Below are 27,426 nucleotides of genomic sequence, written 5' to 3' on the forward strand. Positions count from 1 at the left end.
CCCAAAAAAAAGCCAGGAAGATTATACAGAAACGTGTATACACTAGACATAAGAAAGACCCTCTGCCGAGCTTAACCAAAGATGTAGTGGGCAACGTTGACGAACAAAATATCTTTTTGGAAAAGATAAGATTTCTAGGAATATTCGGGGTATGTTTCTTCGCCGTTTTATCTGGCAACGCAGCTTGGTGAAGCAGAAGCAGAAAGTGGGGCGTCCAGTCGGTATTCGATCGAATTAGTTTTCGATCAGCTGATTTTGTAAGTTCTTGTACAGCTCGAATTAAATTACAGATTACAGCATTGCCACTTTCAGAATTCATCACTTTGCCATGAGTTTTTGAAATTATACTAGTTTTTATTAATGCAGTTTTACTTTAAGATTTAGAATAAAGGTTTCCTGCGGAAGGATAATGAGTTAAAACACTATCATCTATTAAATTTTTGTTTAATGGTATGTGCACAAGTACTATTTCATTTTGAAATACATGGAAAGGCTATTGGAAAGTGAAATATGAGTATAGCATCAAAATTTTGTTGTGTACTTTTTTATTTAATTTTGTAATCTTAAACTTGCTGCAACAATAATTTCTGCTTCCAGTGAATATTTTTGGTAATCTGTTTATTGTAAATTACTTGCTCCTACCAAGATTCGAACTCTCAATCTCATTTGTTCTCAAAATGCATCATTTATCAAGTGGTGCCCTTACCATCTTACCCAACTAGATACAATGCTTTGTCATAGTTGACACATATTTATCTCGTGTCCTTCCCAACAAAAGAATTAGTTCAAAGATCTCTATATAACAGTTTTGCAATGCTTATAAGTGTTTTGATCCGGAGATGGTTTCACTTTCGACCTAACTTTCAGCAACGCCATTGGTTTTCAGAGATCAAGTGACCAAAACTAATTCAATCGGATACCGTCTGGACACCCAGTGAACAAAATCATAAAGGAGTAAGCATTGTTTCCAAGGTCGTGCTTCCTACTTTATTAATGATTTGTGCCAGGGGGTGTAGGAAAGCTTTATATGCAAATAAAGAAGCAAATTTTTATGCATGATTTTAGAGAAAAAGGAAAAATTTTGAGCTGTCCAAATTGGGAACGGCGTCTTCTCTACTACGGTTGGGATTTATGTTGTCTAAATGAGAGCTCTTCACAAAAAAGTAGAACTTAGAGTTATTTTGCTGGAATTTTTAAAATTATGTCCAGCATACCCTAGTTACACATTTTTCTGTTTGAGAAAGCTTAGCCGGAAGTCTTGCCTTTGCCTCCACATACATTTTAGGTTAAAGTGTATGCAATGCTGATTTTCGGTTTCGGAACTCGATATATGGATAAATATAAATTGCCTTCACAAATTCAATAAAATGTTTTATCCTTGATATGCTCAGAAGATGCATGCCTCTGATAAACAAGAAAATAGCTTCTGCACGCAGAATTGACATTAATCATGTAATAAAAGAGTAGTAACCTACCTCTTGGTACTTTTCTAAATCATAGATGACATTGCAGAAAACGCACAATTGGACATTAGACGAAATTTCCTTTAAAACTTTTCGATCGGTTCCTTGTTGTTGAAGAGTCCAGAATTGTCATTAGTTCTATCGTCATCGGCTTGATCAAAGACGACAAGATAAAGATCAATGTGGACTTCTTGCTTGTCCTCCGAAGACATTGACGATAAATTTCCCTCTATTTCCACTTCGAAAGTATCTGCAGGGACTTTACTTTTCCAGTTTGGGAATTTCTGCAAATGTGGTACACGTTGGTAATCCAAGAAGCATGCTTTTAAAAGCCACAGTTAAAAATGTTGGTCGATACCTAATAGAATATTTTTGGATTTTCGCGAACAAATGCCACCAATAAAAGCAATTGGTACTGTTTGGAATGCGAACGTATCCAATTCAAACACCAAATTTGTGATGAAATGTGGTTGAATAAATTACACGAGAATTGTCCTGATCACCTTGTATGGGCACGTTGTGTGACGTTGTAAAGTGTTGGTAGCTAAATTGATAGATAGTCAGTCAGTGGCCGACCAATCCCCCGAAACCGCAAGTTTACCGGGGGAAGAGGCACAGAGGAGTTTGGAAGGAGATTGATATGCAACAGGTACATTTCTGAAGCGTGTTTTGACATTGAATCCAAAGAAGATACTTGTTAAGAGAGAATATACAAGGATATGAAACTATAAATAGAAGTACAAAGTATTATACAATCTAACTGAGAAAAAATTAGTTCTTCATAAAAAATCTCTAAAAAATAATTGTCATATCAGTAGGCAAGCTTACAAAATCTCAATCAGAGAATCAAAGCAAATTGAAAAACAGTAGGCTTCGGGTATGACACCGATGTAAAAAAAATATTATATGAGAAAACAGGTTGAAAGGGGAATCAACAATTTCCACGACATCCATAGCGGATTATTTCAGACCAGAGTCTAGAGAAATACTGGTTGCCACTACACTAAACAACTCTGTGAGCCTTATTGAAGGTCTTGCCACATGGGAACTGAAAAGTCGCATCATAAAATTCTTGCGCTTGATGCATAAACAAATCAAGAAAGTTTTCGCACAAATTCCTTCCTCAATTCCAACAACAATCCATTCCTTGCCTTCTTTTCCATAAATTTCAATCCCCATTAATCGGTTTTGGATACATTTGTTGATGGCATTGCCAGCATTTTTTCCTCGCCCGCCTCCAAAGACACGTTGCACTGGCGCTAATTTGAAATGACGCTGACATTGGTGGACGATTTACAGCAGGGAAAATGGAACGTTTCTTCTAACTACGTAGACTTCTGAGAGGGCACTGAAGACACAGAGTTGGATACCGTGTGAACGTTGGAATATTCTTTCAACATTTGTAGGATAGGTGATGGAACAAATTGTATCGTAACAAGGGTTTGGATGTATCGTATGATAACAAATAAAGCTGCATAGAAATAAATTTTTGTTGAGGTGTTCATTTATTGCTAAGTACGGCATTTGAAATAACATAAAATTGTCTTGTTTCCCGTTGCCTGTTTGCTGAATTTGAATAAAGCGTGGATTCGTTTGAGTTACTGGGGGAAAACTGGTTAACTAGCTGCTGATTAGTCAATGACATTTGAGGAGGAAGCATTTTGGTTTGCCTCGGTTGAGTTTCTACAACGCCGAAATGTTCAGTCCAGTATTGGACAGCGAAGTAGTGATATAATCCATTGTAGGCCACCTGCACGATAGATTTGCGTCTTTTAAGGTGCTCGATGACTGTAGTTGTGTTCTCATGCAGGCTGGCAAATCTTTACAGAAACCTGCAATTAATTTTGTAACTGTTTGTTTCGTGTTGACGTGTTTTAAGCTGAAGGGTGCAGCTTTTGTGCTTTGGGAGATTAGCTGTGTTGTATACGGTAGTATTAACATCATCATTCATGTCTTTAACAATGAGTTTATCGAGCGTGTCACTACAATTGATATGATTCCGTTATTTAAGCTATTAAAGACTAAAAGACTGGCAAACGACGCTATCGCCTCATTTCCTGCGTAAAATTCTGTCTGTCGAAGATTCCCCACTGTTTTTCAAGGGCAAAAAATCAAGACACATTTGATAACACGATAAAATACTATGAAATTTTTAAATTTCAATTACTGTGTTGATTCAAGTTTTTCTCAGTTTCGCTAAATTCACTGAAAAATTCATTGTAAAATTCTATGTCATCAGCCACCAGTCGTCTAACGGAAAAGTAATTTCCAATGTTTCAAAACTATTGATGTAACCAACAGTTTCTAAAACAACGATTTTTTAAAAATTGTCATGAATGTTATAGTCAATATTAGTTTCTTATACATCAAGTGCTATTCTTTTCTTTTTCTAGAGTATTGTTTGAGGATACTTTTCACGTTATTGACAACTGAGCAAACTGTTTCTTTATCCGAAACCTCTTTTGAAACATTTTCGTCTGATTCATCGATCTTTTCCTCTATTCTCTGCATGAATACACAGCACATAAACACACGTTTTTTGTTTCGTTTGTCTTTCATTTCCAAATTGTTTTATTACCATTTTTACATTGGATTTTTTCTTTTTCCAAGGTGCAATACTGACAAATTCACTTATTTTCCACGGCAAAGCTGATTACTACGAAAAGTATGAAAACTAAAGATTAATTGGGTGTGTACATTATCGCTCATTACGTGCACTACCCCACCAAAAAAATGCTCTTCTGGTTTTAGTTGTCGAATGGGACGTCAAACAACCTCGACTGGTACGAATTCCGTCGGCGGTCAATCTCCTTTTTCAATTTAAACTTTTCCTTAGACAGAATATCTTCCTCTTTCATTCTTGTTTTCAAGAAAGGCAACTCTGACCGAGTTTGTTTCTAATAGCACCAACGGATGAATTTCTCGGATATAATCGTCTCCACTTTAACCACTCGAACTAAGCAGTGGGATCCGGGAGAAACCTCGCTCACTCCAGATTTTTTAAAACTGTGTTCTCAGCATCTCGTAAGTCGAAAAGTCAAGCCTGCTTTCTCGGTATCTATAAAGCTAGATGCAACGCCAGTTTCACTTATTTTTACAATAACTCATGGAATTAACCAAAATGTGAGGCCTTTCGCGCTGGAAGTTCCAAAGATTGGTCTAAGACTGGACATATTCTTGAAATTTCTTATCCGTCTGTAATTCACGACCTGCTAATGATACCATTTCCTTTTCAGCACCGAGAAAATTAGTTCCATTGTACCTTAAACCTTCCGAGGATTTCGTACACTCTCAACAAAACGGTGGAAACAGTATAATAAATCAGGCATCGACAGCGAATGGGATAGATCTATATAGATGTAACAGGTGAACCAACAAGAAATAAGCAAGTCTTACCGTTTTGTAATTCTCTATCTATAAGTTGGAACCCTGACTGGTGCACCCGTTCTTTGAAAAGACCTTCCCTCTTGAGACAATTAGAGATTTTTGATGAATCAATTTTCACCGTTGACCAATCGTGGTTAAAAAGATATTTCGTCACATGTTTAGCATGCGCAGCATGCCCCGTTCAGCTGAAACCACCATCTAGGGTAGGTCCTGTAGCCATATGTCATTCGGCTGTTTCAGGAACTTGACCCGTCGATGAGAAACGAACATGTAGCAACATTCGCTGTATTCATCTTTCCTGGAACAAAATTCTATTCCCTTGATTATGTTAGGCATTGGATTTCTCCAGTTTTATAAAAAAACAAACGGCGTTTAATGAGTTCCGTTTTGTATTCGAATCAGTCAAGAACTATATGGTGAGCTCAGGAATGTTCAAAGCCTCTGGCACATACATAGAAAGTTGAGCGCCAAGAAGAGCTGCGTAAATTTACGATTTGGGAATAGAGATTGTTTTACAAGGAGTTTCTTCTTCGCCATCACTACGTAAGTATTGGTGTTCATATACACCGTAGCTGCCGTTGCTTCTTCAGAGGCATCACAAAAGGTCAGAAGTTGAATACTCTCGACTCTCTTCTTATTTTACCAGAGATTTCATGGAATTCATATACTTGTTCAACTGTTTAAGCATGCTGAATCGTTGCCAACATATTTTATCCTCTCCAGTCACAGCATCCATCTAATTTAGGCTTTTTATGCCTAATTTACGTAATTTAATCTTCACACATCGCACGCGTCCACTTAACTTCGTCCACTCCATCCATTCTGCATATCAAGTCATTCATGCTGGGTTCATAGAAAATTCCCAGCAGCGTTTCAACTTTGTCGGATGCTAAATTGCATGATGAGACCGCTGTAGATAATTTTCACTGGATTGAAAAACTGCCACCAGCCTAGATGCTGAGATAAAAATCTCTTCCTGCAAGGTCAACCTGAATATTTATTGCGTTTTCAGTAGCTTTTTCTTCACTATCGATGGATTTCAACAAAAAGTTATCCATGAATGAAACCATAGTTCAGAAAGAACATTACTGATGGAGTGTAACTTTGGCCACGGATTCTTCTCGTAGAATTGTAAGCCGACACAATCCAGTCGAGTACGAGTAAAAAGGATGCCTGGATTGGAGCAGAGATATTATCTGGCACAGAATCTAGATGTCTAAGAAGGAACTGTTGAACTGTTTATCCCAAAGTTCTTCAAGAACTGATGCTGTGTAACTTTGGCAAGATCATGTTTTTATCGTGGGACAATCAACCAACACAATAAATTTACGTACGAGTAAAAAGGCTGCCTAGATTTGGGTGGGAAATCAGAGATATTATGGCAGAGAATCTAGTTTGCTGAGAAAGAAATGTTTTTTTTTTCTATTCAACGTCTGCCTAGATAAAGCCATGACCACGCTTTTGGTGACGCTCGTCTGCTAAATGAGTATGCATTTTGAATAATTCAAAATAGATTGCAAATAGATAATAGGTGTGCATCGAGTTCCATATACATGTTAATCTCCATAACTTGCCACCAAAAATGGAGATAGACGGACGTTATTGCGTATGTGAAACCCCTAAAAAACTCACCCACCTCTTTTTGTCCTCACGAATGTGTTGACAAAAGACATCAGTTCACCTTTTTTGTGCAGAGTGCGTTTTTATATACATACAAGTGTAAGGGAAATAGATAATAGACACTTATTATTGGCTTATACATTTTTTTTAGTATCATCTGGGGAAAAAATGTCTAGTGCAAGCGACTCATTTAGGAAATTGATGACCCATCACTCTTGGTGGTAATCGATGCCCCACTCCTCCGTGATACCCAATAACCTAATTCCGTCCATATAACAAACGAGTCGGGTCACCAGCACTTTATGGCCATAAAAAAATCAAAAATGACGCGCTCTTTTCCTTATATTTTCCCATATATCTTGCCTCATTTTGAAATTTAAATATACTCACAAACGACGAAAATGTTCATATACGTGTTTATGTAATCCTGTCGCCCTGCCACAACGTTTTCCCTATAAATAGCTGCCAAGAGTAGCCAAGATTAAGTCGTCTTAAACTTTCGTAATCTAAGCTCCAAATCTGGGTTATCCGGATTATTGGTAACAAGAATAAATTAATTTATACATGGCAAAAGCGGATTATATGAATTGATCTGAACCAAAACACGGATGATCTTCCTTTAAATTCTTCTCGCCACTCTATTTCGGTGAGAATAAGAAAAGAAAATGAGAGATTAATCAACGATTTCACGTGATACTGTGGGTAGTGACAACACCTGCCAACCATGCCATCAACCATTTTTTCACTTCTGCGCTGATGTGATTGTCCTTTTAGAATTATTGAAGAGAAGAGAAGGACAATCTTTCACGTATCGCTTGTCATTTTTTCTTCTCCTTCTTCTACTAGGAAAATTGAGTGAAAGAAAGGGTGGAGGGGAGAGGTATATAGAGGAAAATTTAACTTGCCACTTGTTTGTTTCCCCTTTGGTGATTGGGTTTCACAATCAAAATGGATATCCATTTCCATTCATTTCCCTTTCGAGTGTAAAATGAAGGATCCAGGTTATTCTCTCCATATATTGATTACTAAATGATTCAATTCACATCATACGTTGGCCAGGAGTGTATAGTTTTTCTTACTATAACTGTAATTGTGATGTGTCATGAACTAGTGTTACGCGCCGGGAAGAAAGTACGATTAGAGGACACCCAAAGACATCCGGATTCTACGAATAAGGCTACGCAACTCAATCGTACAGAGGAAGACACCGAGAAGACTGGAGGAGAGTGAAGAGGAGAGTGAAGAGGAGAAGGAGTAGTTAGATTGAGACGAGGATGTAAGGCGGACGTGTATCCAGAGGGAAGACGGAGTGCAACCCGAGAATCAAGAAGAATGATCTACACGTAAATATTTAATGAAGTGTTCTGTTTATGTAACTATTCTATGTCGTGTGTGAACAATATAAAGAAGAATGACTTTCTTACTCTAACACTAGATAACATTAAACAATTTCATGGGTGAACCAATTTCATCACCCGACCTTCTCACTGAAAACGCTCCGTTTCTCCAATCTCCACAACTGTTTTATCGAGCAGATCATCTCCACTTTAGTACTATGAAGTCTAGGAGTACTAGTAATTCCACTCTAGTGGAAGGGGCACTGCACCCAATTATCTGAAACGGGAGCAAAACGTCCGCTTTCTTTAAGTGGAAAATTGACAATTTCATCGACATTTGCAAGGAAAAAATATTTTTTATGCCATGAAGAAGTAATTGTGTCCATTACACGTTGTGTAATTTTTTTCTACTCAACATTTGAAGCAGACCAGCATAAATCCATCATGCATCCACAAGAGTAAATTTAACTTGTAATTTCTTGTTCGAGTATAATTTATATTTTAAAATTAATGGCATATGTGTGAATGTGAGAAAATGTGCAACTTGGGAAAAGAAATCATTTAAAGAAATGCTCACTCACAGTCTATGTGTTGTTGGGTGGGAAAAACTCAATTGCCTTCGTCTGGTCTCCCTATATCATTACGAACAGGTTTGATTGTTTTAGATTATTTGTTTACACGGTGCAATATAGTTTAATTTGCAGTTGTATAGTTTAGTAAAGTTTTAAAAATGCAATGTTATTGTTTTCTTTGCATTTTAGTTTTATGAAAACGAGTTTTAAAAATGGGAAACTGTGACTTGTCTCGAAATTTTGATTTTATGAAAACAATAAGTTAAACTTTCACGATGTAGAAAAAAGAGCAATCAATCTTTATAGCTTTAAATTTCCAATCTAAAAATTGATAGACATATATAGACGGAGAAAAATATGTAAAATCCTTTTCATTATTTCTAATGGTCATTCGAACCGATTTCTAACCAAAGTACAAGCCGTAAAACGGTCCAAACGAACCGGTTGAAACGGACCTTTAATTACACATAACTAATTCTATTTTTTACTTTGCAGTGCCAAGAAACACCAACAAAGCCGTCCCAAGCAACTATGTAGTGCGCGATCCACCCGCCAAGTTGAGAAAAGCCATCGCAAAAGTACAAGCTTCCGCCAAAACAGTCGTGAAGAATGGAAGAGAGAAAACGGCCTGGCGCCTAATAGTGCTGCTCTTTCTATTGCAATTCTTCCAGCTGACGAAATTATCACGTCCCTTGGCTTTGACGAAATTTAGATTGATTTTAAATAATAATGCAAAGTTCGTTTTTTCCCTGTATGTTTGTAGGCAAGTGTCAGCAAGTCTTGGAATCGCCGAAGTGTTTTCCTCTTCCAGCGCGGTGCGCGTATCGCCTTACGTCACCAACAACGGTCCAGTTTGCTCACTCTGCGAGCAACGGGTGCACACATTGGAGCATTCTAATCTTGCTAACTGCGGATGGATGGGATGGGACGGATGGGCCAATCGCATCGTAACCATCTATCGTAGAATCACCGACCAATACGTGCTCAGCGATGCGGGGCGAGATGTCTCTGGAGGATGGGCAAAATCTTTTATTCTGAAAAATTAGATTTTTTTTAAAGGTCTGGTTCGCCCGAAAACTGATGTCAAAAATCAGAAAAAAACACTACAATTTTTTGGGGGGTCCCTTAGTTTTTATAAAATAACTTAAAATCTATGCTAGCTAGAACATTGCGGATTTCACCATTGGGTTTTTCGTAAAATTCTACACAAAATGGTTTATACGGGGACTGGCTACGATGCCTTCGTCACCCTTTTCCGAAAATTGTAAACCCCTAAAACCCCCAATTTTGGCCTGATTGAGTGGTGGACTCAGTGTTAAATCTAGAAACACAATTGAATTGCACTACATTCCGAGGGCTGGATCTAGCAACTGTGTTTGTCGTGTCAATAAGGACCTTGACTTTATAGGTTATTCCATAAACAACAATCCCTTTTTCTTGCAAGACCCGAAGTTCTTCGACAATGGGATCCATTAGCCTTTTGCTCGCTGACTTTTTATTACAAACGAAAGGTCAATAAGAATGACGAAACCACGTCTTTTTTTATAGCTGGCTTCGTCAATAACTGTTAAAAAAGGCCAAAATCCAAATTTGATAACGTAAAATATGGATAAGTATTTCTTTAAACCATACAAGAAATTACGTGAATGAAAACCAAAATACCTTAAAGCAGCTGGCTCCGTCTAAGTTCAGCTGGAAAGTAATTGTAAAATAATTGATTGACCCATCATTCCTCAGTAACATTTTTCCTGTGTTTACGTCTCCCCTGAAATTCGGATCTTCATCCCTCTTCTCATGGGCTATACAACGATAGCGAATATAATAATCTATTTGTTTCCTAATTGGAAGGAAATAACAGTTTTTCTTGTTATCCGAACTATAACGGTGACCACAGGGCTGCACAGCGACCGGTGTTTATTTTTTCTTTAGAATTGAAGTCAATAACAGTTGGTAATATTGGTCTTGGTTACAAACCCAAATTTTTTGGTTGCGGCCTTGTTCGCATGTTCATATTTCTGCAAAAAGGTTATGAACGCTTGTCAGCTATTTGTAAGGACAATTTGATGCAATTCGATGTGTGTGCATATAATCCCTTAAGGCAACTTTTTTCATACTCAAATAATTTGAGATACATAAAATAGGAAGAAAAATCGAATGATGAATTTCACTAACTGAATAATCCTCTGACATCTGTTTTTTAAATGTATAATACTTTGTTAATTATTTTTTATTTCATTATATAACTTCATTTTAAACTGTATTGTCAAGTGATAAAGCTTACCTCTTCAGCCACATCAGACTCCAACGAACAATTTGATGAGGTTGATGAGAGTAAATCAAAATATTTGGTATACTTTCAACACTTGCATGTTGATGGTTTCCTTCAACTGGATTTCCAGTTATTTCATTTGGATCAATAGTCACTTCATTCCTAATAGTTTATGTGAACAAATACGTAATATGAAATTTCTGCAATAATTTTAACCGTTGTTGATTCATTTTGTAAATCCTGATTTATGCGTTTCAATTGTGGGAAGACTTGGCCATATCTTCTTCTGCTTCTTTCTCGCATTTCTTTTATTTGACATTTTAAAACTTGAAAAACGATCCACGAATTCGTTCTTAGACATGACGAATAAGAAATAATCAAAACATTAAGCTCCAGCTCTCTTAAATTAGCAAAATGAACTAAAGCAAAAAGCAGCTAGATTTACCATATAAGGTAATATTAATAAAAACTAAAATAACTATTGAAAGGAATATAAATTTTTATAAGAACTTATGTCAGCAAGAACAAGTTAAGCATTTTTTTATCTCACTGAACCTTTTACTTAACTCTTCTGATTTCAGCATACCATTTCCGCTCCTTAACCCATTTAAGCTAAATTAGCTGAAATTGGTATTCTTAAGTAGCTCTCAAGTAGCGGGGAGCTTTTTTTGTACGGGTAAACCGCTTGTGGTAGAGCCAAAAAACGAACTTCGCCTCTGAATATGAATAATGCTATATGATGAACTTCCTTTCCTTTTCTTATTAGTGATGCTGCATCTCCATCATTTGTTACACTGGATTGGAGAATTCTGATGTAACACGAATGTATTTGAAACTTCTACATTCGAGGGCACACAGTAATAGAGTGACGCCGTAAGAGACACTGCATCGCCTATTTATGTGGGTGAAAAGCAAGGTCGAAAGACCAAGTGCTTTCGCTCTTGCTGATTCCTCGAAAGAAGACGATACATGCCTTACTACATGTTATGTTTCTACGAACTACGAAACATCCCTTACCACTTATTACTAAAACAGGTGAAATGTACGAGTGCATTCACCCTTGCTTGTTTCAAAGAAGGCTGCCTATTTGTTACTATGCAATGTCGAACGTACTAGTACATTCACCCTTGGTTTTTTATGAAAGGTGATAAATACAAATTGTATGAGCTCAACGTAAGTATGTCACGTGATCTCAACGTGAAAATCTTTACACAAACGAGCATAACAGGTAAAGAAAATCGCTGGACAGTTGTGCTAATCAATGATAAAACTGAGTTTACCTTATTCATTACAGGACCACTGCCTACCAAATCTGGACATAGATATAAATTGTCACTGCTGTCAATATCCCGCTGGTCCAAATGACCTTCTGATGAAAAAGTCTCTTCCCTTTTCATTATTGAAGCCAAATCTTCACACACACGTAGTGAATTAAAAGTTAATCCAACTGAAATTCTCCCTCGCAAACTCCTTATAATCATTTAACCACTTATTGATGTGTATCATTTTTCTTGAAAGAAAGCCAACGGCATTATGGTGGGAGGTATTTTATTTAATAAATATTTAATAATTTCAGAATCCCACCATATCTTTCCCATTAATTCCTCAACAATAATGATCCCATTCAGAGGCTTGGACATCAGAGAATTTGGGACGGAATTTGGAATTAATAATTTGACCAGACTTTCCTAACACCCCTATTTCAATAAATAATCTTTATTAAACAAGAACACCTTGGCAGTTGGGTGTTCACTCACTGCCGGCCGTGAATTGCTCATCATCATACCTCGATTGGGCGTGTGCTGCTGGCCGTAGCCACCGCCTCCACCCCTGCGCTCCAAACTGCGGACGCCCAACTCCATAGAAGGTGAACTGTGGCTGGCAGCTCCGCTGAGGCTCTTTACTTGTTGTGGCGGTGGTTTGTCCGCATTTTCAATAAGTGTCGACCGAGATGGAGGGGGGAGCAAAAGGAAAACGACGAGGGCGGATACCCAAGGAAAAAAAATACGATTAATAATTATAGGACGACAAAAAAAAATTCATTTAGTTTGTGAGTCACTCGGAAACATTCTCTCTCCCTCCCTCCCCCCTCCCATGACTGTTTGCGCCCCCAGCGCTCACGCACGAAGAGAAAAACAAAAAAAAGGAGGCGTTCTAATTAGCTCCGACTTGTAAGCCTCCGTGATGGACGAGACACAGCTGTTTTCCTGTTAATTGAGCGGATAGGGGTGGTGGTGGTGGTGGAAGGGAGTCGAAAGACGAAGGAGCCCTGGTAGCACACTTACATCCATCGTCTATCATATAGATGTCTTAATGTCTAAATCAAATCTGATCTATCTGCAACCTAAATTGGATATCACATAGATACTCAATTTACTACGGCCTTATGCTATCTTCGTATAGATGTCCTATAGATCTACGTTTCTCATGCGATCACGGACATCCATTTGTGTCTAGAAATTAGACGCTTAACAGACAGACGTAACATGACGTCTGTGAGATGTCCAAATTATCTGTCCACAGGATAGCTTAGGAAGACAAGGACTTTACATTTTCATAATTTTAACTGCTAGTATTAATTTAAAGCCGTTGAACAAAACACAGTTAAAAAGTAATATAGAGTGGTGTAGTGGGTAGAGCACTGGAGTACCACTCCAAAGAACGTGGTTTCGCGCCCATCGAGAAACGTTTCTTTTTTTTCTTTTTGCTTAAATTTAAGTCTTTTGAAGACGGCTGTAAGCCGTACCCATTTAGATGTCTTACAGCGCGACATTAGTATAGACATAGGCAATCCTATGGACGTCGGGTTAAGACATCTCACTCGGCTGCAAAAGATGGGCGACGTACATCCTATAGATAGAGGCGTGCTACCAGGGAGGAAGAACGGAGGATGAATGAGGCAAGCGACAACTCTCAAATGGACCCCACAGTCTATCTTACTCGACGATAGAAGGCGGAGTTGCTGCTGCTGCTGCTTCTCTCCGATGACTATCTCGATGCTGTTGGGGGCCGGCGGCACTTTGACATAGGAGACGGGCGGATTGGGATCGGCCGTCACCGACAAGATCAAAAGATCAAACTCTGACGGTAGATTCCGGTTGCTGCGCACGTCGGCCTGTTGCCGGGCTGAAAGTCCGATAATCTCCGCCTGGTGCTCTGCCAGGATCATGAGCGAGCTCGTCAGGACAGAGGTGGAAGAGACAATCCAAACGACAGGTTGGGCCGATTTGAGAACCAGGGCCACGTCGCGCGGCTGACTCATCTCCTCTTCCGCCCATCCACCGGCCGCTATGTGAATGTGGACACTGCTGCTCCTGTTGGTGGTGTTGTTCTTCTTATTATTATTATTCTTAGAGTCTTCGGCCTGGCCGTTATCCAAATCTATCACGGGAACGTCCCCGTTCCGACGGGGGTAAAAACAAAACGAAATCAGTAAAACAGCCTTCGACCGGTTGCGGCTTCATTCAGCTGGCCTGGAGGACGGAACTGGGGCTGGTCGTATCGTAGTCGCAAGGCAGAGGAGAAGCGCTGGTTCCGTGGTCGGCGATGGACAGATTCATACGAAGTCGAAGCTGGGCACCATCGGCGTCCACTTGACTGAACGTGTGAAGAGTTTTGAACCGGCGCTCGACGAAGCACAGCAGTGCATTCCGGCCTTCCTTGGGACGGTTGATGACGCCGGCCTTCAAATCTGACAGATCCAGCACGGATTTGCATGTCACCTTAAATTTAATAACAACGAAAGAAATGGGTTAACTATTATCGACAGTCAAGCCGGGAATGAATTTTCCCAGCTTACAAAATTTTAAAAAATAATCAAAGACGACAATCAAAGAATACTTACAATAATCGCGTGTTGTTGCGAACTCGGGTCCAATCCGCTTCCCAATTTAACATTGATGCCCCCTTCTCCTCTCTTTTTTCTTCCCTAGTTCTACTCGGCGATTATGGCGTCTTGCCCAAACCACATCATTACAGTAAAAGGTGACGAGAGAGAGAGTCTCAGTCTACTAGTCAGCTAGAGACTAGTCTGCTAGAGACTAGTCTGCTAGAAACTAGTCTGCTAGAGACTAGTCTGCTAGAGGTGGAGTCGCGGAGGCAGAACTCGTTGACAACAAACGTTGTCAATAAGTGGCTCCTATCTTTTGTAAATGATAAATTAAGATAAGTTAAGATAAGATATTTTTGGTATCTTTTTGGTATCTTTTATCTTATGTAAAATTCAGTTAAAATCAAGTATTATTAACTTTAGGGTCTGAAAATTCTGGTAACTTTTGCCCTTAAAGATAAGATACTTAAGATCCCATCTAGCGGTAGAAAATGATTTACTTTGAGGGATGAAATTAGAAAATTTTAAGGCCAAGGCTGTTCAGACTTCAGATTTCAGAAGACAGAGCTGACAGCTGACTCATCAGGATGTTGCAGACTTTCAGCGTTGGATTACATTTCTTTTATGGTTAACCAAGTATTTCTTTGTTTTAAAGTTTTTGTTGCACAAGTCACATGTTACTGAGTTTTCTAAGTATAAAAAACCACCGTTTAAAGTTTGATCATTAAGAAAAAAAATTATAAGATTTACCTGTGCTGTGCACATTTCTTGTATGGTGATACAAGCTTCTCTTTGATTTAAAGTTTTTGTTGCACAAGTCACATGTTACTGAGTTTTCTAAGTATAAAAAACAACCGTTTTAAGTTTGATCATTACAAAAAAAATTATAAAAGTTACCAGTGCTGTGTATAGTTTTTTTATGGACTACCAAATTTTTCTTTGTTGTATAGCTTTTGTTGCACAAGTCGTATTGCACTGTCTTTCCTATTTAAAAAAAAACGCTTTAAGCTTGATTATTACGATTCAATTTTTTAAAATTTACCAGTTTTTTGCACATTCCTTTTATGTTCATTCAAGTTTTTCAGTGACGGAAATACTTCGTCGCACGTTTCACATTTTACTGAGTTATCTAAGTATAAAAATCAATAATCTGAAGTATTACAAGGGAAATAAATAATAATGAGTTTACTGCCATGGAAACATTGCTTGTGTATTTTCAAGTAATACTTTCTTCGAAAAATTTTGTGGCACAAGTCACATTTAATAACGATTCCTAAAACGAAATGAAATCATTATTAGTTTGGTTTTAAGGAAAACAAAATTTAATTTACCATTTTCACTGTGGACTGTTTTGTTATGTAAAGCCAAGGCTCCAGTTGATTAATAGATTTTGTCACAAATTGTACATTTCCATTTTTTCCTAATGCGTATTAAAAAAATATATTATTTGTGAATTTGTTTGGTCCAATGTGAATCCATTTAGGCATTTGAATCATAACATTTTACATGGTATCAAGTTTTAATAGCTCAGCAATGTGTCCACAACACGCATGATTTGAAAGTAAACCAATCGAGAACGAAGATTTTGTTATTTTGACATTGAGAAAACAATGCCCAGCAGCCATGAATTCATTGCACTGCCGCTGCTGATGCCTAGTCGCTAGAGTTTTGGGAGGGTTTATAAAATTCTGAATTTGTCGCTGTAAAGATTTGAAATAGCTATGCTTTGCCTCGAAACCCATGCACTAAAAGTATTTTAATGGACCCAATGAACGAATGCAACGGGGGTAGTGGACAAGGTGAATCATTTTTGGAATAATAATAAAATAACTTCTTTCCGAAAGTTTTTGTGTTTTCTTTGGTAAGATTGGAAAAAATTTTCTTTGTAACTGATCAAAAATTAAATTGCTCAAGCATTACAATTCGTAAATCTGAAATTGAATCAAGGAAAATAATTCTAGTTAACTCCAGTAGCACGGTAAAACAATGCCAGGCTTCGTCGTGAGTGGGTACGTGGTGTCCTACAATCAATGGAAAATTAATTGCCAATAACCATAACTGTGATGCAGACTGATCTATTTTACCGGCATTCAATGAACTCAATGAAATATCACAAGGTTTATTAATAATTTCTCTATGTCCATATTTAAATTTTGTAATGAGGTCATTCAACTGCACCAAAGTGAAATATTTTTTCCTTAAACAGTAAAGTATTAGTTTCACTAAAACGAGTGGTAAAATTCCCTCTAATATATCATGCATTACCAGTGTTCGGAACGTCACGCAGTTTTCAGTGACGTACGAAAAATTTGCACGTCATACGTCAAATTTAAAGCTAACGTTAAAAGTAAAAAAAAGTTTACGTCAAAGACGAAAATGTAAAAGTCGACGTCATGACTTAAGTCACAAAATAAGTCATTTATTTATAATTAAAATTATTTTTCTTTATTATTTAAAAAAAAAAAAAAAACTAAAGACACCAGAATCAGTCCACGAATCTGTTTCTGTAGAATACGCCATTGGTATCAGTAGTTTTCCCCTTTTACGAAAATTTAAGAGGAAAAAAGTTATCTTTCACCGATCCACGGCCTTGTTCGACAGCATCGCTAGATGAAGTTTTATTTTGACTTTTTTGAAGACGATACATTTTTTGGTACGCCAAACGTCAACGTAAAAATCACATATAAAATTTATTTTCAGTCAAAGTCAACGTATACGTTTTGACTTAAGTCATGACTTAAGTCAAAATTAACGTAAGTCAGTCGGTGACGTTCCAAACACTGTGCATAACATCTGGCACCAGACGCCCAATAACATGAAAAAACTGTAGTTTGTTAAAAATGGAGTTACTATTTATGCCATAAACCCTTTTGAAAATGTTCCATTAACTTATCAGTTTCCAAAGAAGCGCAATGCAAATTATGTTGTTCTTTTGAACGTGACAAGAATACACAATCGAAAAACTTTGTTTGAATGTCTTCGTCGGTTGCCATACAAAATCGACATTTTCTAAATCCTTTTGAAAATCCTACTTTGAATCCTCCTATTTAATGACTAGGAAGGTTGTCAGCAATGATTGCCGAAACAGTTCCTCTAACAACAGTGGGTTCCTTAAAAAGAGACATCGAAACCATATTCTCAAGTTTTTTAAAAATCTTCTATAAGTGGACGCAATAACACAATAAATTTTCCAAATAAATTCAATCCAAAACGTGTCATGATTGTGTTGTTGAAAATACTTAAAAGAAAAATCGACTTGAGTGAGGATCGATGTTTTTGTTCTAAATTTCCAATCAAACAATACACAAAAACAAGCTTGTTCTTTTTGGATTGATTCCCTTTTGTCACTAGTGATTCCAGCTTCATCACCGATTCATGTACCGAATTTTTGGAATAAAAGGGGTTACTTTTAAACAAAGATCCACTCTCGAAATGTGAAAATATGTTACGTCGACAATCCTTCGCACGAGAAACTGCCGCAAAAACATCTGGAAAGTTAAGTTAAACCTCTAACTGTTTCAAGATAGGGATTTAAACGTAGTTTTTGCATTTGTAGTGTTGATTTTTGCCATATCTATGCCGACCAAAGTCTTCTTGGCCAAGTGGTAGATTAATTGTCTGTGGCATAATCATACCTTAGATAAAAAAAATGTGTTAATTATTTCTCAAGTATTGCAATGTAATACAAAATGTTTACCAAAGTTACTCGTGCAAAATTTGTTTTGAGAATAAGATGAGACGGGAGAATGAGATGGACCAAAGGGTCAACCCCAGATAGGACAAACAAGTTGTATCAATTCCACTTTGTTTCAGAGTAGAAATTACAGAAATCATTTGGTTGTGCATGCAGGAGTTGACAAGGTATTTTGTCACATCCATAAAATATCCAACATTTACATGATTTAGTTTTTGTTCCGACAGCATTTCAATATGAACTCAGCCCCCTTTTCTTCTACATTTTTGGGAGTTTGGTGTGGATTTGGAACTACTGGCAATTGTACCGTGCAATCTATTGTAAATGTTTGAAATTAACTATGATTTAATTTGAGTAACAGAGAAATGTAATATCATCAATAACATTGGTGTTTTCAAAAGCATTGTTTTGCTGAACATCATCTTCAAACGTCACTTGTTTATTTTCTACAGCAGGAGGTACAGCAGCTTCACAACCACTAAAAACAGTTTATGGTATGTTTTGAGATGTCTATATAAACCACTGTGTGAAGTAAAATATTTGTTTTTTGTTGGGACACTTGGAGCTGTGTAAGCATACACTTGAGAAGTTAGGGTCATTTCGATGCACTATGCAGTCTATGCTAAAGTGATTCAACAACTTTGTAACATTGTTTGAAACAAAAACACAGTTGCTAAATGTGCAGCTGTAAAATGGCTCGAATTCAATGTTATACATTTTCATTTTTTCTAAAATGCTGGTCATTTAAGAAAAATAATATTAACGAAATTGACTGGACGAAGTAGGCTGGTCTGTACTGACATGGGCAGGGGGAGAATTCTGTAATAATTTTGGAAATGTGCACAGCGGAGGTCTTTATTATATATCAATTCTATATATTTATGTGTCCATTATTATATCAATTTAAAATGGCGTCACGTCGTTCATTTACTGTAGGAAAAATTATAGAAAGTGCATTTTTGTAGAATTAATACATGAAAATGCTAATTATCCGTACGAATTATTTATCGAAAATTCACCATCGAGTGACACAAAAAATCAAGACCTGGTGATGGTATAAATGGTATACAAATATGACTCGTGGGAAGACATTTTTGCCTCACGTGGTTATCACTTTTTGATCGAAAGTGTACATAAGGCAGAAACATTTGTTTTGTATAATTACGAAGAACCACTTAAAGACCATTGTGAATTACAACTGATGTTAAAGCACCTAATCCTAGTTCGCAGATTGCTTTTTCAAAGCCGCTACTTGAGTTTAACCACGAAATAGGTATTTCTGTTTCAATTGATATTCCAGCTTCAATTGATTTTTTCAAACATTTCCATGTATTTAGTTCCTAACCTATCAAATATTTTCAACGTGCAGCAGTTACCACTAAACAAGGTTCTGTCCGTCTCAACAACAGTGGATCACATTATAATACCCATGCGTGTAGCACTGGTTCCAAAACAACTTTCTCAGTGGAACGTGATAATAGCTACTCAAGTGATATTTCTTTTTAATTGATCTATTACAGCTCAGATAGTTTAACTTTTCCACCTCAACTTCTTTTGACATTCAGCACGTGTGAGAACTGAACCAAGTTCTCTTCGTTCTAGTAAATATGGAGGCCTACCACATGAAGATGAGTGTCCATCTACCTCTCTAGACTTATAAACAGACAACCAGCTATCCATTTTCACTTCAAGTTTATCGGGTATTCTTCAATTTGATAGATACATTAAACAAATTTTTTTTTATGCTCATATAAAATTGTTTTAGATGAAACAGTTGATGAAATCAATGAGGAAGAACAAGTCCTCAAAGAATTGTGGCCTGTATCAGAGAGAACAAGATTTCAACACCAAACTCTGAATATGACAAAATTCAAACTTCCAAATTGTTATGGATTCACCATAGATAACAAATTGAAGAATATTTCAGCAAGTTTGGATAACAACGATTACAATAGCATTTGTCAAATCTTAGCCAAATCTATTGAAGAGTTCCCTCTACGGAGAGCAATGGTCACGCACGGCATCACGAAAAAGAGTTACAAACAAAACAAAAAACTGTGTGTGTGTTGCATTTCCTATACCTACTAGGCGTCGGTCAGTCACAGCAACAAACGGCGAATATTGATGGAGATGGTACAACTCACCACCAACACGACACTCATAAAATCACGCTCAGGTGCAGTCGCACATAAGCAGAGATCCCCCTCCCCCTCTTCCTTCTTCCACCTGACGATGATAGTTGCTATGATGACCACGGATGCGTGGTCTTGACGTGTGTGCCATTTCATAATTATTATTCAGCCCGTTCACGTGTTGCAATGGGAAAGTAGTTGATTTGTTTCTGTTTTTGAAAAAATTTTGAGTTGGCGCGTAATGTAGTATTTTGATGAAACATTTTTCAAAGCTCCGAGCAAAGCAACAAAGAGAGAGAGAGCGCGCTAAGGAGTCCCGCTTTTTGAGCGGTTTAAGTTCCGCCTTTACCCTGGTTAGGTTGACGAGGAAGTGGGCAGTGTGTTTAGTTCACTCCGCATCGGCGTCGAGACTGCAACTCACCTAGTGTGACTGTTCTTTTTTTGTTTTTTGTTTTTTTCAAAGATTGCTGATTTGATTGATTTGATTTGTCACTGTGTGACAAATCTCATTTGTCACAATTTGTCTCAATTTTCTTGTGTTTGTGTCTCCCGCGCAAAATAATTTTCGGATTTCGCATGACGCGAAAATGTTACTACCATCACAGTGGTCTCGTGTTGTAGCATCGAGTGCCTTCTAAATAATCTCTGTGGTGGTGTCAAGTGTCTATTAAGTTAGAGGGTTTGTTTGGGTTGTTTTTTTTCTTGTTGGTCTCCGTTGCAGTGGTTCTTCCGCCGGACATCCGGACGGATCGATTGGATTTTTTTTCTTCTTCTCTTGGAATTTTGGTACGGTATCATTCACCATCCGGGATTGACACATTAAAAATCCACCAGTCAACTGGATGTTATGGTGCAGAGTGGTAGACAGAATGTCGGTTGTGTTCTGTCGCTTCCGCCGGATGAGAACGGTAATCAGCAGCAGGAGACACAGCAACAGCAGCAACGGAACAATTCCGTCGGTAAATTTTGAATGCTCATCCGGACGCCAATGAGGCGTTTTGCCAACTGTTTGAATCAGAAAACGCTGGACGACTTGTCCGGCGGCGGCACGTCGATCATCAATTGGTTGAAGAGCAAGAGCTGGGACCACCAGTCGGCCGGAAATAATGTGGCGAACAATCCGGGCAAATTTACTTGGTCCGGCTGGCGGAGCCTGCGCGGAATCTCCGACACTGTGATCGATTACGCCCTCAACGAGCCGTACAAGGCCGACAGCTTCTTCGACGATGGACTCCTGGCCACCAGCTGCAAGGATCCCAACTCGCAGGGCAACGGGATCTATACAGGCGCCGATTGGAGCACGTCTTCGATGGCGCTCCGACATCCGTCTCGTCGTCCGTGCGCGGATTGCTGGGCAGTAAAACCGCTGGACACGACGAAGGGTGAACAACAACAACAACAACTCATACGCTGAAAAATAATGAATATAAAGAAGAAGAAGAAGAATTGTCTTGAAAACGAATACGAAATGGACGGTGACGGGGGCGGATATTGAAGAATGAAACTGACCCCTCGGTAGTGTGTCCGGCGCGAGCGAAATACACGGACCCAAATTCTTTTCATTCTTTTCTTTTTTACCCCTTAAGAAATAAAGCTCTCAATCCTCCAATATCTTGTAGGCCTACTCCGTCAGAAGAGTGTGAAGGAGGAGCAAAAAAATAAACCACCTTACGAAAAAAAGAAGAAGAAATATGGCCGGAATCGTTATTCGACGCTCATAACTTGGATAACTTGGCAGTTAGCCACCGAAAAAGCAAGGTCAACATTCAGCATTTCAGCTGCAGGTTGTAGGCTATCCTTTTCTTTTCTTCTTCTTCATTTTAAATATTTTTTTTTACGTTTAAAGAGTTGAAAGGAAAAAAACAAACAAAATAAAATGTTTCGAAATAATAAAATGGCTGAACCGTCAAAAACCAGAAAAAAACCCACATTTGATACGATTATCAGCTGGTGAAATGTGATTAACCAAAACAATCAAGAACACGCGGCAATTGCGGAAGTTGAACTCGTTCTTTTATTTTCAACGAAATTATCATTGAAAATCGCTCGGATATAATAAAAGGGACCGACAACATTCTTTTGGGTTGTTAGAAATGTTGTCATCATGGTCAGCGATCTGTCGGCTGCGATAGAATTCGATGCGGAGGAGAAGCGGAACGTTTAGCTTTTTGATTTGGTCGGTGATGGTGACTAATGATTAGCCGATCATCTATAGCTATCTTCTGGCTGCTTCCCAGTCTCGATTGTCGATTCCCTTTTTTGTGGTTATGGGCAAAAATTCTGAATGTGGAAATAACACTAAGCGAGTCCAGCAACTGGTGGTGGTGACCGGTGGTGACCACGCACACAGTCCAGTGCACTTTTCATCTTCCCGTTTTTATTGACGGCCGGAGTTTCCGGTAAACTCAGAAAAGAGGCGGGAATGGAAACCAAGCGGTTGGGAAGGGTGGCAGATGGACGCTTTTGTTGTTGTTTAAATTGTCATTGAACTTTGCTTATTCTTAGGAATCTTTCATTAATTGCCCCAAACTCAACCCACCCTCCTTCATTTTCAAAGCGCTTTTAGCTTTAAACAAAGCAAATTGTCAAAAACTAAAAATACGCCTTTGATAGCTAATTTTTTCCTCTTTTTTAAAGCCTAGCGGGGATAAAAAATATCGAGAAAAAAAGAAGTGGGGGCTCAAAAACTAAATAAGTGCCAAATAGTATACTCCTCCCATAGCTACAGAGATCAAACAGTACGACTACACAAGACAATTTTGGCAGTGTTCTCTTCCCTGCTTTGACCACCGAAATTCTATAGCTAATCATGCGATATTTATTTCTATTTATTTCCAATTTCATCTCCTTTAAAAATTACGATTAGATAGCTTACCGACCAATAAGCGAAGAAAATATCCGCGTTTTTGGGCAAGAAAAGGGAATTTTTGCATGTTGTTCTATATTTGACCGCTCGATGGCGTTGCGGCGAATTTAGTTCTTTTTATTTTTTTCCCTTTCGGCGTGCCGTACAAAAGCGTAAGGAATAAAAAATTGTCCCGCGCGCCTAGCGTCGCGAGTTTCGAGTTTCCCTCTGGGACATTTAGGGTTTAACTTTAAAAATCAGGAAGTGTGCCTAGTAAATTTTGGGGGGTTAGGGGGTAAGGTTAGGAAGGTTTGGTAGGTTAGGTGTGTTTGCGCGCAATTTAGGGTGCTTGCTCTGGCAAATTAGAGACATATTATTTTTTGGTGTAACCAGAGATAAGGAGATGCCCAACTCAATGGAAGAGCCAGCAGACGACGCCACCCCATTTATTCACCCTACCAGAACCCACCCTAAAACTATCTCCCTACCACCCTCCGCGCTACGCTAGCGCCACTGCCGACCAGCGCGACGTCAACCACATGACCTGGAATGACGAATTCTTCCGTGTCTTAGAATTAATTTTAAAGAAGAGTTTCTTTAACTTTTTTCATTGCTCCATTTAGAATTAATTTTAGTATAATCAACATAGTAATAGAAATTTTTTCCAAATGACCACGATACTTTTACTCTGCCCAGCTATTGAAATGACTACCATCTTCTCTAGGTCTTTGCCATCAATAGATGTTGTATACTTGTATGCTCCTCTTTGCTGAAGCCACCTACCACCTCGGCCATCTGGATTCAAACGGCCTGGTGGAGGCTGATGGTGCGGTGGTGGTGGATGGAATTATCCAATTCGACAACCACGAAGTGATAGCCGCTGCTGCTGCCAAAATCCAGGTAATTTGCCGAATTTTCCACCAAAATTTCCAACACTGCGTCTTCAAATGCTTTGCGATCGCCTCTGTCAATGGCGGCCACTTTCAGTTTGTACTGAGCTTTTCGGGCGCTATTGAGCGGCTGACTCCTCAAGTGGATGATTCCGGTTTGCTCCTTGACGTCAAAAACACCTTTGCCTCCTCTTTTGATACCATAAGTCACTTGAGCAATTTCATCTTCGTCCTCGTCCATAAAGTAACCGTGGCGACCTCGCAAAGCCGGGATGAGTGAGTTAAAGTAAGCTGTTGGCAAACAAGAAGTAAATGATCTCCTTCAAATAGGGGCTATAGTTGAGCCAGGCAGAATTGACTTTGTTAGCCCTATGTTTATCATTCCGAAAGCCTCATGGGGTTTTAGACCCATCATTAATCTTAAAAAGCTGAATGAGTTCTTCACCCCCATTTTAAGATAGAGAACATTAATACGCTTAGGCATCTAATTATCAAGGGGGACTGGATGTTCAAGCTGGACTTCAAAGACGCATACCTAACGGTACCAGACTAAGAGGATCAACAAAATTATTTGCAGTTCCTTTGTGAAGAGAAAATCTACCAGTATGTTTATCTGCCTTTTGGTTTGGTTTCCGCTCCATGGGCGTTCACAAAATTTCTTAATCTTTTTGGGCCGCGAATCAAATAAAGTTTTAGGACGCCACGTAAACACGGTTCCAGATAAGATTCCCTATATGGCTTTGTACCGACAGGCAATTGAAAGATCAAGCAGATCTCACCAGGGTTGTCTCGACGGTAGATAAAGGGCTAAACCAGTAGTTGCGTTTTTGCGCAGTCTGGGATGTCGACTGGTCATTTATTTGGATGACATTATTTTATTATCCCAGTGCAAAAACAGGCTCGTACAGACACTTTCATTCGTGAAAAGCCTGCTTCAAGTGTTGGGTTTCGTAATTAATGATTTCAAATCCTCCCTGTTGCCACTTCAGTTTTTAGAGTTTCTGGGTATGCTGGTAGATTCGGTAGACCTAAAAATTTTCCTCCCCGAAAATGAAATTGAATCGATCCGAATAAAAGGTTCCGATGCGCTGTCAAAATCTAATCTACCGCTTCGAGACTTAGCGAGCTTGATGCTGGGCAAATTTAATTGGGAGGAGTCAATGATTCCTTTATCTAGGGCACATTACAGGGCCGCCCAAGCCGTGTTCATCGAGCATTCCAGATTATGTGGGGAAGATTTGCAAGCTAAGATTCCTCTCTCACGGATATCCAAAATGGACCTTGTCAGGTGGATGAATAAATTCGTCTTTCTACCAAGAAGGAATATTTTTGAAGCCGAGCCAGCCTTAACTATTTACGCCGACGCATCATTAACGGGTTGGGGCTCAGTTTGCCGCGATATCAGTACTGGGATAACCTGGACGTCCAATGAGAGTTCCCACCAGCAGAATCGATTTAAACTTTAATTTCCTCCCGCCCTCCCGTTACAGTCAAACGACACTGTTGGTATATACATTTTTAGAGGTTTTCTGCCGCCAGTCACATTTAACCAACGGTTTTCCGTCCGTCAAGTTCTAACGCTATGTCCTTGTTTTCAATCTTTCCCCTTCTCGCAGGTACGCTAATGATTATTTACGCGGTAGAGGAGGAAGAGGAAGCCGTTGTCGAGGAAAACATTGAGGATGCAATGAAAAAAAAAACACCCACCCGTTGTATTCTTCTTTTAAATGGTCTGAAGAGGGGCGTGATGTCTATTTTTCTTACCCTACTCCTTTAAAGTTTTAGAAAACAATTGGTCAAAACAGGTCAAATCGATTCTCTCTATCTCATACAATCTAAATTGTATTGGCGGAATACCTGAGACAATTCTAAATTTTTCGGTTTTGAAATATAAAAAATGAATTTACCAACATTATTTGCACTTAAGCTGTCTAGGATTAAGGAAAAAATCTTGGTAACAAAGGTCGGCTTGCAATTACAAATTTTTTTTTCTTTACGAGTATTGCCAAAAGGAATTCTTAGTTCAGAAATAACTTAAAAATTGTTGAAAAAGTCATCACTGAGCCTTCCTTTTTGGTTCTTCTTAATTATTGTTCTGCTTTTATTACTTACTACCGTCCTCTCCCTCTCTCTTTCTTAGGATATCCAAAGGGATAGGAATAATAGTCCGGTATGAATAGCAATTTTACGTAAAACAAATTGCAATATTTTTCTTCGTGAGCATTTATTTTACTTATGTATACTTATTTCTTTAATCTTGTTGTTGAAGTATTCTGTCTGAAGCATTCTGCTACGCCACGTCACTCAATTTGGGTGTGGCTGAAAGTAGATTGAGAATAAATTTAAAAAATAAATAAATATGGGCTTTATCATTGGTCTTTAAATATTTTATGTTTAAAATTACCAGCCAAGTTTTGAAGATCTTGGCCACGTCCAATTATTTAAGAAAAATCTTGAATCTAAACCGATTAGATTTCATAGTAAAGAATTTCGATTTTACCGACGAAGGAATGTAATCCAACCTAAAAATATCAAAAAATGTATATGATATATGATATATGATATATCCTACTAGATGGTTATTTGCTATTCGCTGTCGCTAGTTGCTAGTTTAAAACAAAAATTGTGTTACGCAATGAAATATCTGTGGATTTCAAATAGATTTTAGGCATCCGAAGAACAACCGAGACGAACAACCTTGGTATTTCGTTCTTTAATATTGTAAGGATCAACTCGGGGTCTTACTTTACTTGAGCAAATGCAATTCTCAAGTATCATCGGATGATGATGGTTCTGTATTACTTTTATGAACACTACAGTTCAAAACAATAACATAAACTTAAAGCTAAGACCCTTAAAGCAAGTGCTTTAGGAAGAAGTTGCTGGAGTGGTCACGTTTGGCAGACTATCTTCTGAGGGGAAATTCCATACCAGGGAACGCGGTTGTCGGCGTGTTGAGAATTGAGGTCGTGATGGTGTCTCCTTTCCAGTGCAGTAGTTGAGATGCCCCACTTCCTGGGTATTACTTCTAACGCTCTCCAGTGGCTAGATCTGGTTGGCCACTACTTCATAGATAAAGGTAGCTTCTCGATCCTTGCAATATTAAACAATTTCTTTACTTTATACTTTGACTGATTTATAACATGAAGCTGTGATATAAATTTAAATCTGAAACCTTTTCCCTTCAATCCTGTGATCGACTCTCACTTTGCAGCAGGAGACGCAAGTCAATCATGGTAAATAAGCAAATGAAGGTGGTGTTCCAGCCGTCATGTCAAATTCTCTCAATACTTTTGCATGGGAAAAGTCGAAGATCCCTTGTACAGTTATATGGTAGGCAATGGGAGGTAAGCTATTGAAAGAAAAAGGAGCGAATTAAATTTCTTTT

General features: G+C 38.3%; 1 protein-coding gene across 1 annotated transcript; it reads right to left on the reverse strand.

Annotated features, from left to right (window-relative positions):
• Window positions 1–13,084: 13,084 nt before the first annotated feature.
• Window positions 13,085–14,692, reverse strand: LOC124209676. Its single transcript, XM_046607777.1, has 2 exons — window positions 14,493–14,692; window positions 13,085–14,370 (listed from the first exon to the last, which is right to left on the reverse strand). The coding sequence occupies exon 2, from the start codon at window positions 13,908–13,910 to the stop codon at window positions 13,224–13,226; it is 687 nt and encodes a 228-aa protein (XP_046463733.1). The 5' UTR covers window positions 13,911–14,370; window positions 14,493–14,692; the 3' UTR covers window positions 13,085–13,223.
• Between the last annotated feature and the right edge of the window lie 12,734 nt (window positions 14,693–27,426).

This window comes from Daphnia pulex, chromosome 2, assembly GCF_021134715.1.
Source record: "Daphnia pulex isolate KAP4 chromosome 2, ASM2113471v1".
In the NCBI taxonomy this organism is placed as follows: domain Eukaryota; kingdom Metazoa; phylum Arthropoda; class Branchiopoda; order Diplostraca; family Daphniidae; genus Daphnia; species Daphnia pulex.